Consider the following 15377-nt stretch of genomic DNA (forward strand, 5'->3'; position numbering starts at 1 on the left):
CAGCCCTGAGGCAGCTAGGGTGCCGCTGCTCCTTGGGCTTCAGCTGTCTGCCCACCTTGTGATGTGCTGCTGTGGCCCCGGAGTGGGGAGAGTTGCTCTCTCTCTTCCTCCCTTGGACTTCAAGAGCACCTAAGAAAGCCTGGGAACTGGGAAGGAGGTTTCGTCACTTGTCAGCCCTAGACATCTGCTGGGCAGATGAGATTCATGTCAGGCAGGTGACATTACAGGAGAAGCCACCGGGCTTGCTTCATCAAAGGCAGAAGGCTCATTGCATGCAGTCAGGCGTTGGTCTTTGAGGGCAAGAACTCTGCTGCTGGAGTAACCGCCACGGTGTTACTGGTGACATGCACAGGTGTACAGATGGTGAAGTTGTGAGTAACCCTGGATGCAAGGGTTAGTGATGTGGGTGAGGTTTTGGCTGTCTGAGTTAAACCTATGGCATCTTTTAAAATTACATGCTCCAAAATGGGAAGATTTTGATCTCCCGTCAAGATTTGTCGAGGCAGAATGGCAGGAGTTGAAGATCATCCCTCCCTCCTATTTTTCCATTACGAACTGGCTAGAACAAAGAGAGCTAACGTGAAAAACGACAGAAAGGGGGTTGCTACGAAAGGCTTTCACATACTAAGAGGGTTTTTAACCATAAGGAAAGCCTTCCAGAGCAGAGGGTGAAGCAAGCATGAGTCTGGCCAAGCTTCAGTAGTAGGAGAATAGACGTGGGCATTATCTGTGGTGGTTGTCAAGCGTGCTTTTGATGTCTATACAGAGAATACGAAGGGAGAAGGGAAGGGACTTAAAATTTCATACCCTGTAACAGAGACGAAGAACACGATGCTCTGAAAGGTGTGCCAGAATTACAGGGTAGGAGATCCTGAAGTTTTTCTACCTAATCTTACCTAGTGACCAATTTTCAGAAACTAAGGGAGATTTCATGGAGTTGGTGATTGATAACAACAAGCACTGCAGAGCTCAAGGAGGATGAGACCCTGTGTGTTGTGTCCGAATGTGATTGTTCCTGCTGTCCACATGCAGCAGTAATGACATGGCAGAAGATTTCTTTCTCACGTCAGATGTTCCTGTAGAGTTACTCTTTCTTATGAAGAACTGATAATTTTGCAGTTTGTGCGGTTTACTGCACAGTTTACTGCTGATGTAAATTGAGTGCATGTATGGCAATAAAAATCCTGTGTTTGGCTGTTTTAACATAAATAATTTTCTCTTATCTTCAGCCACCAAAAATACAGAGCTATTTTGAAGAAAGAAAAACGAAAAAAAAAGCGGCAGGCACTTGCCAAGCTCAGAGACTCAGGTAACTGAGTTTTGTATTGTCAGTGGAACTAGTAGTGATTCATTTTGTTTTTTAAAAGGATCTAATTTTGTATATCTTTCCTGACTGTAACATCCAGTTATTTAGATGCATTGTTTCATGTTTTTCTCTCAGAAGCTACAGAAAAGGATGAATCGGTGTCTGAGGAGGAAGAGGAAGAACTGGAAGAGGATGATGATGACGATGAAGAAGAAAAAAAACTTGAGGCAGAAAGGTGAAAAACCTCGAAAATACCATATATGCAGTAGCTATGTTTGTACTCAATTCCAGTTTGATAGTTTGAAAAGTTTCAATATATTCTGTGAAACAGATCCCTTTTTTTCCTTTTTGTGTATTTCAGGCTACATAGTTTTTCTCTAAAGCCCGAACGATTCCTATGGAATTTTCCCTTTTAAAGAAGATTAGATAAGCTGTAGTTATCGCTGAACTTATAAATTCGAACTGTATACATGACAATTGCATCAGTTACGGGTACTCATTAACTTTTGTCTACGTGCTCTCTGGTTTCCTTGGTAGACAAAAACTACATGAGCAGTGGTTGCTGAGAGAAGAAAAGGCCCAAGAAGAGTTTAAGCTTAAGAAAGAAAAAGAAGAGGCTGCAAGAAAGCTTCAAGAAGAAGAAGAGGTGATGTATAAACTGAGGGTTACAGTTGTATCTGGCAGCAGGGTAGGCTTAGTGTAGTATCTTGTACTGTTCTGTAGTGGGCCCAGTTTTCTCGATGTTGGTATGTTTGAAAGCATAAGCTCTTCTTTCTTCAGTTCTAAACCAAAAAGGAAAAAAAAATTAAAAGTGTTTTTGTCCAAAGGTTTAGTTGCTCATGAGAGGACAAAAACTTAATGGTCAAGCAGTCTTAGAACACCAGGTTGGAAGGTAGCATCATCTGATCCAACCTTTCTTGGGAAAAGCACAGACTAGGTAAGATGGCCCAGCACTCTGTCCAGTGGAACCTTCCAAGTATCTGATTTTGGGCACTCTACCACTTCCTGGGAAGATTATTCTAATGGCTGATTGTTCTCGTGAAATATTTCCTCTTGTGTCCAGCTGAAATCTCCCCAGGAGTAACTTGTACCCGTGACCCCTAGTCTTTCCCATGTGGCTCCTTGTAAAAACAGAGTCTCCATCTCCTATGTAGCCACCCTTTAAATTCTGGAACGTGGTGACAAGGTCTCCCCTGAGCCGCCTTTTCTCCAGGCTGAACAATCCCAGTTCTCTCAGCCATTCCTCATACGGCCGCTTCCCAGCCCTTTGCTCACCTTTGTGATCCTCCCCTGGACCTTCTGCAGCCTGTCCCTATCTGTTTGGTATAGCGGGGACCAAAACTGGACACAGCATTTCAGGAGCTGTAACGCAGCACGATAGTTTTGAATTTGACTGATAATAAAGCATTTGTTTCATTAAATAATGTTTTTAATTTTTTTTTTAAATCGTAAAGAGGAAGATCAAAGAAGAATGGGAAGAGCAGCAAAGGAAAGAGAGAGAAGTAGCACAGCAGAAGCAACAGGAGAAGAGAGAGAGAGAGGTGATTCCTTGCAGTGGGAGGATAAACATGTTCCATATCCTCTTACGTTATCAGATGCATCAGTCCATGCGTGTTGAAGAGGTTTTTTTATTGTAGTTAGCAAACATACAAATGTGTTAGTTACTTCTCTCCATTCTGTCCAAATTCCTGACACTATTATTCACTGTTACAGAGGATCTAGTGAATCCATAAACCTGAAAGGGTAACTAGTTTTAACACATCCAGTTGTTAATAGCAGGTCATTTTTACCTCAGTTAATGACAAAGGCCCGCTGTGAATGCAGGTACTGCTATGTGCGCTTTCTGCATCACGAGTTAAAGATAATCTTTGCTTATAATGTCCCAGCTGAACACAGTCAGCGTTGAGAAAATGTCCACTGAGGATATGGAATATGTAATTACATTGCTGCTGTTCCTTAACACGCTTCTTAATCGAACGATGTATTACAGCTCTTCTTTACCTGACTCATCCATCAGGACGTATCTTTTTTTCAGAGCTCCTCGGGTGGAAAAAAAAATAATAATGAAGATACTAGTCCTTGATAACATTTCTGTTGACAATACGTTCTTCTTAAGTTTTAGAATTTGAATGGCCTGGATGTAAGATGTCCTGTGCAGAAGTGAGAGGACTGGCCTATCGCCAGTGAAGGGTGATCGCAGCTCTCTAGGATCCAGTCATAGCTTCTCCAGAACTGCGAAAGATTCCAGTCAGTGAAATGACTGTGTCGCTGCTGTGCCTGTTAGCCACAGCAGGAACAGAGACGTGAGCAGAGTCTTGTCTCTTGCATTTAGTAGTGGGTTGCGTCACTGAATATCTAACGCTTGCATGAGGAATGAAAAAGGACAGCAGTTGTTGTATTTCCTGTCTTCTTCCTGTGTTGTGTCCGTTTCTCTCTTCGCAGAGCAGGGAGAGAAAAGGATGGTCTCGTCCTTTATTTAAGGTTGAGACAGAGTTCCAAGAGACTTGAACCATGGTAGCGGTGGGATTTTGTTCCTTCCCTCTCCTTGTGTCTGGGTTTGCTTAAGCCCTCAGTGGGCTAATTTGGTTTCCTGAACTAGATGGAAGCCAATTTCTTTTCTGTGGGTTTGTTTGGTTTTAGTTCGTTAGGGGTTTTTTTCTGGATTACTATTTTAACAGTTTAGTGAGTTAAACTGGCTCATAGAGGGCACTGACAGGCACTCGGAAGCAAACTGAGTACCCAGCTGGGAGGAGAGCCACTGTTTCTGCAGCAGAAAGCTTTTCAATTCATTTGGCCTGTCTCTTGAAACAGCAGTCTATTCAAATTCTGACTTACTGTTTCTAAAAATATGGTTTTTTTCCTTCCTAAGATAATAAAATAGATTTTTCTGGTTTGGTGGGGTTTGGTTTTTTTTTTTTTTTCTTGGTTGGTTGGTTTGTATTTCTTTACTAGGGTAGATAATATTTGACATACTTGATGATTAATACCAGATGCTGTCTGGGTCCTCATCTTGGATTGAATTTTTTAAATTTTTATTTGCTGTTCCTCTTTTTTAAATTCAATTAGTTCTCTTCCAAGTTAGAACAATGCTAGCACATTTTCTGGTATTGGTTATGTTTAGATGTCTTTTTTTTTCTTGGAACTTCCTGGAGCGATTTGTGAGAACTAATTTCCAGCCAGTTTTGAAGAGTAACTTTATTGTCTTACTCAGCCGACTTAGAAGAAGGAAGGGGAAGAATATCCTTACTGTTTTCCTGTATTTGAAAGGCTAAACGCAGTGAACTTCTTAAAGTTTCTTAGCAGTTACATGCTTTGCTTTCACAGACTCACTAAGCAATGTGTTTTTCTATGTGTTACACAGAACGTTCTAAGTTGAAAAGTATAGTGCAGCTAAATGATTATGAACTTAACTGTAACCAGACCGAGTACTAGAGCAGGAGATATATTTAATTTGCCTGGCATTTAGAGTAGAATATCATCTGCATGAGGGTCTTGTCTGATGTATCCTTTAACGGCTTTGGTAGTACATGAATTGCTCCGGAGCAAAAGTAGAACTTTAAAGCAAACCCCATCGAGCTTTTGTTATGCATAATCATTCAGTATGGTACATTAGGTTCTTAACTAAAGAAACCAGATGTTTTGCCTGTCCTCACTAGTCCTGTGTTTGCACCATTTATAGGCAGCTGTACAGAGGATGCTGGATCAAGCCGAAAGCCAGGTATGCTCGGAGACTTTTTGAAAAAGAACTCAACAGTAATTTAATTTCTGTCCAGTGTTTGCCTTCTAGCATGGTGTCCATCTGCTCTCAGGAACATAATGGTCTGAATAAATGTAGTATGTAGTGGCTCGCATGAGCTGTAAACAACTATTTACTGGGTGGAACATAATTAAGCGTATTTCTGGCTGGTTGGTGGCAGTGCAGTTGTGCATGCGTGTCCTTGTTCAGGAGATCTGAGTCAAAATGAATCTGGAAATACTGCTGTGTGCTGTTAAAAAAACACTATGCATGATGGTTTATTTGCGAATTAGAATTCTAAATAAATCTGTCAGTCCTTCTGGGTAGCAAGACAAATTTGTCTTTTTAAGCAGATGGCAGGCTCTACATAAAAGGATTCCGCAGTAGAGGAGGGCACAGATCCTTAAGGAAAAGAATAAAAATAAAAAGATGGGGGAGAGAGAAGCTGACTGCCGAGGTGCCTGGGAGAGCACGGATCTCAAGCTGTCAGTGTGTAGTAAAGAAGACAGTTTTCGTTTGAATCTTAGGGAGGATTAACTCAATCTTTCCTGTTGCCTTAAAGAATCATTTGGCTTTTTTTTCCTGTCACATGGTTAAACTTCTGAAGATTTCTTCTCTGCTTAAACCATTGCATGAATCTGAAGATTAAGTTTTAACCTAGTTAACCCATTGTATGTTGATTTCCATAGCTACATCAGAGTTGCATTCCGTTCCAAATTAGGCTTAAACCATTCTTTAGGTAGGAAATCTAACTCTTATTTCATAATATGGGTAGAAAAATGCTCTGGGCTACTACCTGCCCAGAGTTTGAGATCTATTAGCCATTTCTGCAAAGAAATAGGCAGAGGTGTGGTATGTTAGAAATTTCATTATAGTGTCAATTCAGGTTTCAGTTACTTAGTGTTGAAGTGACGGTGCTGTTGTGTTGAACGAAAATTATGGCTGGGAGTCATGAACAGAACAGGTAGCAGGGTCAAATGCTGCTTGTAAATGAACAGAGTTTTCATTTGATTTTAAATGAGAACTTAGGCTAGTCAGCTTTACAGATCTTTTGGTTACAAAATGAAAATTCTCTTTTTAAAATGTGTCCTTTTTTTGTGGTCAGGGAAGGTTTGCAACTTGATAATCCCATTTTTAATTATAGAAAAGTTAATGGCCCGAGATGATCAGTAGGGAGGCTTTTACTTCCAGTGCTAACTAACGATGAATTTCATTTTTTTTTTGTAATTCTGGCCTTTGGTAGGTTACTTTTATTTTAGCCTTTTCTAGCTGCATAAAAAGTAATAATGATACCTCTACCTGGCTTTGAGCTGTTGCAGAGATGAATGAGTAAATGGTCTTAGCTCTCTGTCTGCCGGGTGTATGAAGTGCTGCTCAGCGGGTACTGGTGTGAAGTATGTAACGGGCAGAGTTGCATGGAAAGAACCTGTCCCAATATTTGTAATTCCTGTGGATAACAAATGAAATTGCTGTTTGAGGAGCAAATATGTTGCAACTCTTTTGGTTGTAAAATCTTAAGATGCTTTTCCTTTAGCAAAAGAAAGCATCCAGTTTCTTTTTTTTTGTTTGTTTTTGTTTTGTTTTGTTAAAAAAAATCATGAATATAGACCTGTTCTTAAAACAGGTTCTTGAAACTGAACCAATATCCAGAAAAGAGGTTTCCATCACCAGAGACCCAAGGCACTGGGCAACTTTATAAAACAATGCTTAAAATAGGTTCACCTTGCCTTGTAGTAACATGGTGCTCATAATTGCATATGGATTTAATTGGTAGTTTTGTTTTCACACTATATTTCTTCATTCTTTTCTGACTTACGTGTATTTTAATGGTTTTTCTACAGCTGGAGAATGGTGTGACCTGGCATAACCCGGAGCCCCCAGAGAATATAGGAACAGAGAAGGACAGAGCAAATTGCCCATTCTATATTAAAACAGGTTCCTGCCGATTTGGAGACAGGTAATCAATTGAATATTTAACAGCACTGAAGTGTTTTGGAGACGTGGCAGGGAAGCAACTAATTACTTTGAACGTATTTGAATGTGGTTTTGTTACTGATAATTGAGAGCAAAAGCGTTGCCTGACTGGAATTGAACCGCTTATTGTTATGGCGTATTAGTGATGGTGCATCCTGGTGACATTGACTTTTCCCTAGCTCTGACACGGAGGAGGGCACAGATAGGAGGGCCACTCCGAAAGCGCTGCCTGCTATTCTCTTTTGTTGGCCCTCAACATCAGAGGCACATGGTGGTGGTGTGGCAGTAAAGGTTGAACCTTACCACCATTAAATCCTGTTGCCATGTGACAGACGGCAGCAGAGGGACAGTCTGACAGCATGGCCTCTGACGTGGCAGTGCGTATGAAGCAGAGTGTGTAACTGAGTTCCTCCATGTGGGAAAATTGCACCCACTGACACTCATCAATGCTGCTGAACATTCGTGGAGACCAAGCAGTGGGTGACGGCACAGTGAGGGGGTGGGTGGCGCATTTCAGCAGAGGCGACGGTGGTGGTGGGTCCGCTCCACCAGTGCAGATTTTTATGAGCCTGGCATGCAGGCTCTTGTTCATCACTGGTGAAAGTGGAGACTGTTGAAAAGTAAGTGTTTTGTAGCTGAGAATTTGCTCTGTCTAACAGTGTCATTGTGTTCTTTGTATCTGTCGTAGTTTCCATGGAAATACAACATAAATAGGAGGCATTACTTTGAGAGCGAGCTACGTATACTCAGACAAAATTTCTGTTATTAGTACAGGCCTGATATGTCAGATGTTGTTTTTTAAATCTTGTCTAATTTGCATGTGCTGCATCACGTAAAAAATAAAATCAAATCTTAAATGGACTACAGCAAGTTAGGTGACATCTGCAGAGCTGGGAAATCTGTTGTGTAGCTTCCAGAATTCTCCTGTCTGTAAACTGTTTAAATGTGCTACATGTTCATTCTTGATTTTAGTTTACTGTTATGGGTGCCCTATATTGGAAGGGAAATATAGGAAGGACAACAAGAGGATCAGAGGTGAGGAACAGCTTCTGTAGGAAGAGTGGCTAATTAGTTTGGATGTTACTTTCAGGGAGATGATGGAAGAGGGCTGTGGTGGATGAACACTGAAATCACGAGTAGGATGGGAAGGATTATTTGCTTTTATTATGAAACAGTTTAATTTGGATGGGAAGGATTATTTGCTTTTATTATGAAAGTTTAACTTGGATGGGAAGGATTATTTGCTTTTATTATGAAACAGTTTAATTCGTTTTCTCTTGAGTGTTTACCAGCTTTTTTTTTTTTTGAAAGAAAAAGAAGTACTTTCTTATATGGAACAAATGGCAAAACTTGTTGCCAGAGGATGTAGAGAAAGCTAAAAGTATAAATGGATCACAGGTTCATCAGTGACCATTAAACATGATGACCCAAATGCAGCATCTGGCTAGAAGATCCCTGTGTTTTTGTGTGTATTACGGAGCAACAATAGCTCAGCAGGGAAAGACTGGTACTTTTTACGTGAATCTTCAGCCTGAATTAATAAGGCTGTTTTATTAACTTGTATCATTGAAACATGTGGAGTCCAGCTATTGCCGTTTTCTTTATCCCAGAAGTAGTTTCTTTTAGTCTGATGTATGTTGTGGATAATTATGTGATAATTCAACTCCATGGAAGCCTCAAGTGCTCATCTTTTTTCTATTCTGAAATACGCGTTGAATTCCTAAATAAAACTTTGGCCAGCTATTTCACTGCAGACAGCAGTTTTGCTTTTCAGATTTTAGTTCTTTGTAATTTTTGCGGTAGTTTCAGTGGTAGTTTATGGAGGTAACCTCCTTGGATTAATTACGGGTTGCATAAAAACCAGTTTTGCTTTGCACTATGAATAGCCTTGATAAATAAGAAACATCATATTCTGCCCTTCCTCTCTCACCAGTACTTGTTGATCTCAGCTACCTCTCCTTCATCTTCCTTCCTCCTCCTCACATACCTGCTTCCTTCATATTCTGGTCATTTTAACCTCTGGTGTTGACTGTAAGTTGAAGGACTGAGGTAAGGCTAGGGTAAGGACTAGAAGAATGGGTTAGGAGCTGAAGTGGACTACAGCAGTGAAAAACAGAGAGCCAAGTTTATCAGTAAAATAATAGTTGAATCTTGCCAAAGCTGACTGTGTTTTGAAGAAGCTAAGGTTGGCTGAGTTCACTGTTACTAATTTCGCAGTAATTCAAACCCTAATATTTTGTAGTAATACTGGATTTTGGGGTCATTCATTTTCCTGGAGGTTCCTTTTGTTCTGTCACGTGTTACATTCATTTTGTGTGCAGACAATATTGAGTTCTATCACTCCAATACAACAGTGAAATGAGGCAGCTTCTAAAATGTAAAAAAAAAAAAAAAATCAAAATCATTGTCTCCGGTTTTAGTTTGGGGTTTGGAGTTTGGGTTTTGTTGGTTGTTTTTTTGAAGTCTGAGCTGTCAACAACAAAGTGAGAGTCTATTCCTGACTGACTGGATGCAGAAAGAAACTTCCTATCTGAAGTCTAGGTTGTGATTGACTGTTTCAAGACCTGACCTCCCTCCAATTTGTCTGTGCTTTGCTGGTGCTACATAAAGAGAGTAGACTAGTCTGACTGTTTTTCTGATCGTGTCACGAAAAGGAGAGATGGGTTGGAGAGTGCACGACCCAGTTGCTTGGGGGAGTGTTTGAAACGGAGATGGTAAAGCACCGTGAAATAAACATGGAGGCTAGCGTTAATGTTCTTAGCGAATCCAGAGGTCTGTAGGGGAGAACTGTATTTTGGCGTGTGGGGGAGGCAGCCTCAGTATGATGGATGGGGAGGGAGATCTAATGCTTCCGTGGCTGCCAAGAAGATGCAGATTAAGATAAGACTGACTTAGAAGAATCATTTCCAGAAGTGGAAAAATACCAGCTTCAGGTCTAAACATGCTCTCCTTCCCTCACTGCCTCTTCCCACCCCCACATAATGAGAACTTCAGTAAAAGTTTTTCAGTTTCCAAAAAGAAGAGCAGGGATTTGCTTTAAAGTGCCTTAAAAATTGTCAGTAGTCCTTCTATAAAGCCCTTTAGGAATGAGGAATGCATTTAACCCTGTAGCCTAAAAGACATCTAGCTCCTGTGATGTTACTGGTGTCTATAGCTTTTGCAGGCATACTTTTTTTTTAAGCAAGAATGTATTTATGCGTGGCAGAAAGCATTAAGCTTATATGCAAACTCACTGCCAGAAGATTGGTTTCAATGGTTGAAATATGTTGATCGTCCACTAATGGATTTTCTTCTGTAATAGCTGTTACTCAAAGTGAAGTTTCAGCGAGTGCCTCTTCTGCTGAAAGTGCTGATCTTTCTGCTTTTCTTTCCTCACTACAAATGTCCAGGTGTTCTCGCAAGCATAACTATCCAACATCTAGTAAGACACTACTCGTCCGAGGGATGTTCATTACTTTTGGCATGGAGCAGTGCCGGAGAGATGACTATGACACGGACGCAAGTCTTGAGTACAGTGATGAGGAGACCTACCAGCAGTTCCTGGAGTTCTACGAAGACGTGCTCCCCGAGTTTCAGAATGTGGGAAAGGTTGTTCAGTTCAAGGTACGCATTTGAGTGCAGTAGCTTGTTAAATGTGTAACGCACACCACACAGTGCCTTGTATGAGCCTCAACAGGAATTCTGTCCAGCATGCCCTAGTTAAAGCCCGCGTACATGAGAGAACTCCACAGTATCGTTACAGCAAACTGCATCTCCCTTGTCACCTGTAAACTTGCCACTGCTGTTACAGAGCGTTGTCTTACTCCAGGTGAATCCTCTCTCCCATTCACCTGAACTGTTATAACAGTTCGTGCTTTTGTATTGCAAGTTATTCGTACTGCTCAACAGTCCGCTCACCTCAGTCCCTTGTTTACTTAGCCTGTGATAAACTCCAGAGGGTCCACTAATACTGTTAGACAACATAAATATATCTGGGCTATTGTATTTGTGCCTAAGGAATTACATAGTGGGGATATAAAATGTACTTGGAATATACACCCAAACAACGTCATATTAGAACTGGCTGGATAACATAAAATCAAATTACAATGAATTGAAAAGGCAGCAGGTATTTCAGCGGGAGGAATTACAAAAACATAAGTTACGTAAGTGACGTTGATATTTGTCATCCATCCTTAGTTTGTGTGCTTTGTTGGCTGGGTGTTTTGTACTGAATTTCTCCCACTTATATTGTGATTTCTTGTGGGGGAAAAAGAGGGACCTGTAAATGGAGTCCTCGGAGATGAATGGTGTGTGTTAACAGTCCCACTTGCCCCAAAATACGCACCTCGGATGATGCAGTCTCATTGTAGGAGAATCTACTGCAGCGTCCCTTTATACTCACCATTCCCGAGTGTTCTCCTGCAATCGCCAGGAGGCACACCGTGCCTTTTCTCCTTTTGTTTCCATCTGCTGACAGCTGCTTCAGAACTGAGGTGGCATTAGCATTTCAAGCAAGAGCAAAGTGGAAAAAGTGAATTTTCAGTGGTTATATAATGAACTTTGTAGGTAAGAAACCTTCACTTGTTTGGAGTGGCATCCTGTCCAGATTTTGACTCATGGGATATTAGCAAGCTGTGCTCCATCCTAGAAGACGGGATGTAGATTCCTAAGGCAGCACAGATTGAAATGCTGTTTCACCATCAAACTCAGATCCTCGACTTTGTATCGTTGCTATATGCAGCTGTGCTAAGAGCTTTTAGCGTGCTGTTTCTTCTGGAATTCTGAAGCAATCGTGCAGCTGTAATACGATTCTCATGGGCACGTTCATTATATTAGAGATGCTCAGGAATCACGTGTCAGCTGCAGGGACCTTAACTGTGATTGATCTGCGTCTCTGCTACCATTTAAAATCAGGTTAAACACACCCCTCTTCCAGCTGACTTCCCCTTCCAAGGTAGTCCAAGGTTTTATTCTTGCTGTTCTTTCTGGGAAGCTACTCCAGAGTCTGGCAGATCCTGACAAAACACACTTTCTTCCCTCACCCAAAGTCATTCTCTCTTGTTCTTGTGTTGATGTTGTTTATCTCAAATAATTTGACTGCTTATTCTGCAGTTTTTAATTTATACAAGTGCTTTGTTGTTGTGTCTGAAGCTCTTGCCTAATCCCGTGCACAGAAGGGTATTCTCTGAGGGTCAGTCAGGGTTCAGTGATTAAAAGAGCTGCTTGCCGCTTTTGGTGGGGATGTCAGGAGACGCCTGGGGGCAAAAGAGGCTGAGTTCACAGTTCCGCCCTGGAGCACCGAGTTCTAGCCTGCTTGGCCCTACCTGTCATGGAATCTTTTATAAAAGGTTTTTGGAAGTTAAATGGTTTATTTTTGAGATCCTAAATCATTACAAAAAAGGTGTTTCAGAACTGTACAGTGAAAGCTAGTGATTTCAGCTTTTTTAACCCATCTCACAGGAATGCTGTGAAGATAAATTGCTCTGTAGATTCTCTTGCCATAATGAATCTCACATTTCCACATGAGGATACTACTAATTGTTTTCAGAGCAGGATTATGTTGTTGCACAGTAGGTTTGGCCCAGACAAGTGCAGGACAGTTGAGTACTAGCTGTCTTGTGGACTAAGTGAAACAGAGGTCGCAGAGTTAGTCAGAGCATAATGCTAGAAACACTGAGATGTAAGCCAGGAGGGCTTTTGTTTTGTTTTGTCTAAAACTAAGTGTTCGGAAAAAAATCATACATAAGTTCATACTGCTGCACTGTCATAAATCGGAACGGCTGCCATCTCGGCACGTGTGAGCGGCTGTATAGCATAACCTTCCCCTGTGCTAACTTGACCTTTCCATCCCTTTAGGTCAGCTGCAACTACGAGCCTCACCTGAGAGGAAATGTGTACGTCCAGTACCAGTCGTAAGTACTCTCAATCTTTCTAAGTTTTAGAACTAAACTCTGAAGTCCAGTAACGAACGCTGTTTGTATAATCCAAGTGGTTCGTTCTTGTACTGTAACAGGAGACTAAAACTGGTAAGTGACGAGTGATTGTGTGATAACATGGTGTGTGTCGTTTTTACTTTCTAAAGGGAGAAGGACTGCCAGGCAGCTCTTGCTCTATTCAGTGGACGATGGTACGCAGGACGACAGCTTCATTGTGAATTTTGTCCTGTGACAAGGTGGAAAACTGCTATATGTGGTGAGTCACATACACACTTGGAAAAGAGAATGTGTCTGTTACGAAAAGAACACTTATGGGAGCAAAAAAAGGGAATTAGCCTGTAGCTTTCAGATCCGCCTCAAGTTGTAGTTCATTTCTGTTTGGAAGACAAATAAGCTAACTTGCTTCTGAAGATGTAGGAAAGAAAGGGAATATTCATACTATACCACCTAAGTGTCTGAATTTACCTTGGACTTGTAAAGAAAGTTGGGATCCTAGCTTTGGACATAATAAAGTGATAAAGTACTAACTTATCTCTTCAAAAAAGAGCAGCATTTTCTGGACCATCAACAGCTCTTAGCAGCTACTGTCATGTTTAACTTACCTGTATTTACATTCTTAGATTAAGGTAGTGAAATTATGAAAATTATTTTAAGCTGAAACTTTCACAGCTGTTAAAAAGTTAACTGCAGGAAAAGTACATACTGAAACTGAATCTTGCGCACATTATATTGATGGGTGTTCAGATGCATGGGTTTCTGTTTGCAGCAGCAAAATTCTGTTTATTAATAGGTACACAATGAAGAAAGAGGTTTTAACAGGTCCCTTTCGTAAAAAAGCAAACCCTAATCTGTTGCAGGCTTATTTGAAAGGCAGAAGTGTCCAAGAGGGAAACACTGCAACTTCCTTCACGTGTTCAAAAATCCAAACAATGAGTTTTGGGAGGCCAACAGAGATATACGTATTTCTCCTGAACGGACTAATCAGTTGTCTAAAAACTCTGAGAGGAGAAACAGAACAAGCCATCGTGATGACTATTACAGCCGGTCAAGGAGAAGGGGCAGCCCAAGCCCAGATCATTCTTACCGGAGAAATGGAGAATCTGAGAGAAAAAAGAATCGTCGCAAAAACAAGAGAAGGCGCCGATCCGGAAGGTCAAGAAGTCGAGAAAGGAGGCGGTCTCGCAGCAGGGAGAGAAAGAGGAGAGGTCGCAGTCGCAGTAGAAGTCATAGTCGAACACGCAGTAGGAGCAGAAGTCGAAGTTCTTCTCGATCCAGGAGCAGGGGTAAAAAGAGATCGAGCAGCAGAGGAAAAAATAGTGAAACTCCCAAAACAAAGTGAGAATTACTTTTAGAGATTGCTAATTGATCAAACGTAGAGCTGGCAAAGAAATCTTTCCAGTAGGGCACCAGATACATTCGAGTTTCAAATAAAGTATTCTTGCACATAAAAATGTTTCTTCCTAGTAAAGGAACCTAGATCATTGTGTGCTAAGCTTCGGAAAAAGCTTAAGAACTATATAAGGTGTGAATGTCAAGTACCCTGGCTACTCTGTCCCTCTGAACTGCTGCGACACCGGGATGCACACCGAGTACAAACAGGAGGAGAAGTAAAGCTTATTTGGTATATGCTTATTTCTGTGTTGTGTGTGTGTGAAGTGTTTCCTGTCCCTGTGAGGAGTTAGTACAGAACAGCCAGCGTGCTGTGAATTCACACCACAGCATACAGCAAATCGAAGTCTCTGTAGGACACTGACATTCATAATATTTTCCATCTGTTTACGGGAAATCTCTTTCTAGACAGAGTAAATATAATCATGTTATGGGTTGGAGAAGAGGGATCTAAAAGACATCACTGTTTGTACAATACTTACCCAGTAGGAGCTTTGTGGTCATAAGTGTTGGATTTTTCTCTCTCCCCTGACTGAGCTGCTGAGCTAATTGCCTGCAGGGATTGCAGTAGGCTAAGACCACCTAGGAAGTACACAGAAGAACAGTCAATTTATTCAGTACCTTAATCCCCAAGTACGAGTGGAGACCGTGCACTTGTAATCTTTGAGTGAGGATAGAAAATACTTCGCATACCTCTTGGTTGCATGCCATTTGTAGTTGAAAACAACCTGCCTAACCAGGGATGGCGTGGTGGAGGAGTGTACGTGGGGCAACTGAAGATGGGTATATAGCAGTGAAGGCGTAAGATGGTTGCAGAGGGGCTAAAGAAATAGTACTTGGGGTTTGGGGAGGGAAGGACTTGACTTAAAGGCCTCTCAGGCTTATTTTACAAACAGTTTAAGCACCCGACTGCCTCGCTTCCCTACTGCTGAGGCGGAGAGGAGGGTCCGTAAAAATGATGAGGACAAAACCTTTTTGAAATGACAGCTGTATCAGCAAAGTCTCTGTAATTAGGTAAATCCTTACAAATATTTATTTACTTTTAAATGAAAGA

The 15377-nt window shown here is 41.3% G+C and overlaps 1 protein-coding gene across 1 annotated transcript; it reads left to right on the forward strand.

The window, feature by feature from the left end:
• The first annotated feature begins 195 nt into the window (after nt 1-195).
• On the forward strand, nt 196-14524 carry ZRSR2 (zinc finger (CCCH type), RNA-binding motif and serine/arginine rich 2). Its single transcript, XM_010137239.1, has 10 exons — nt 196-215; nt 1230-1309; nt 1442-1541; nt 1844-1952; nt 4986-5024; nt 6884-6999; nt 10406-10619; nt 12855-12910; nt 13081-13190; nt 13792-14524. The coding sequence occupies exons 1-10, from the start codon at nt 196-198 to the stop codon at nt 14271-14273; spliced, it is 1326 nt and encodes a 441-aa protein (XP_010135541.1). The 3' UTR covers nt 14274-14524.
• Nucleotides 14525-15377: the final 853 nt, after the last annotated feature.

The sequence above is a fragment of the Buceros rhinoceros genome, unplaced genomic scaffold (assembly GCF_000710305.1).
Source record: "Buceros rhinoceros silvestris isolate BGI_N320 unplaced genomic scaffold, ASM71030v1 scaffold22085, whole genome shotgun sequence".
Classification (NCBI taxonomy): domain Eukaryota; kingdom Metazoa; phylum Chordata; class Aves; order Bucerotiformes; family Bucerotidae; genus Buceros; species Buceros rhinoceros.

Excerpts from the sequence above, each read along its gene's own strand:
- ZRSR2 (XM_010137239.1), top strand. The coding sequence starts at position 196 with ATGAGATTCATGTCAGGCAG. Across the intron at positions 1,953-4,985 it reads AGCTTCAAGAAGAAGAAGAG|GCAGCTGTACAGAGGATGCT; the intron begins GTGATGTATAAA and ends CACCATTTATAG. Across the intron at positions 13,191-13,791 it reads GTGGAAAACTGCTATATGTG|GCTTATTTGAAAGGCAGAAG; the intron begins GTGAGTCACATA and ends AATCTGTTGCAG.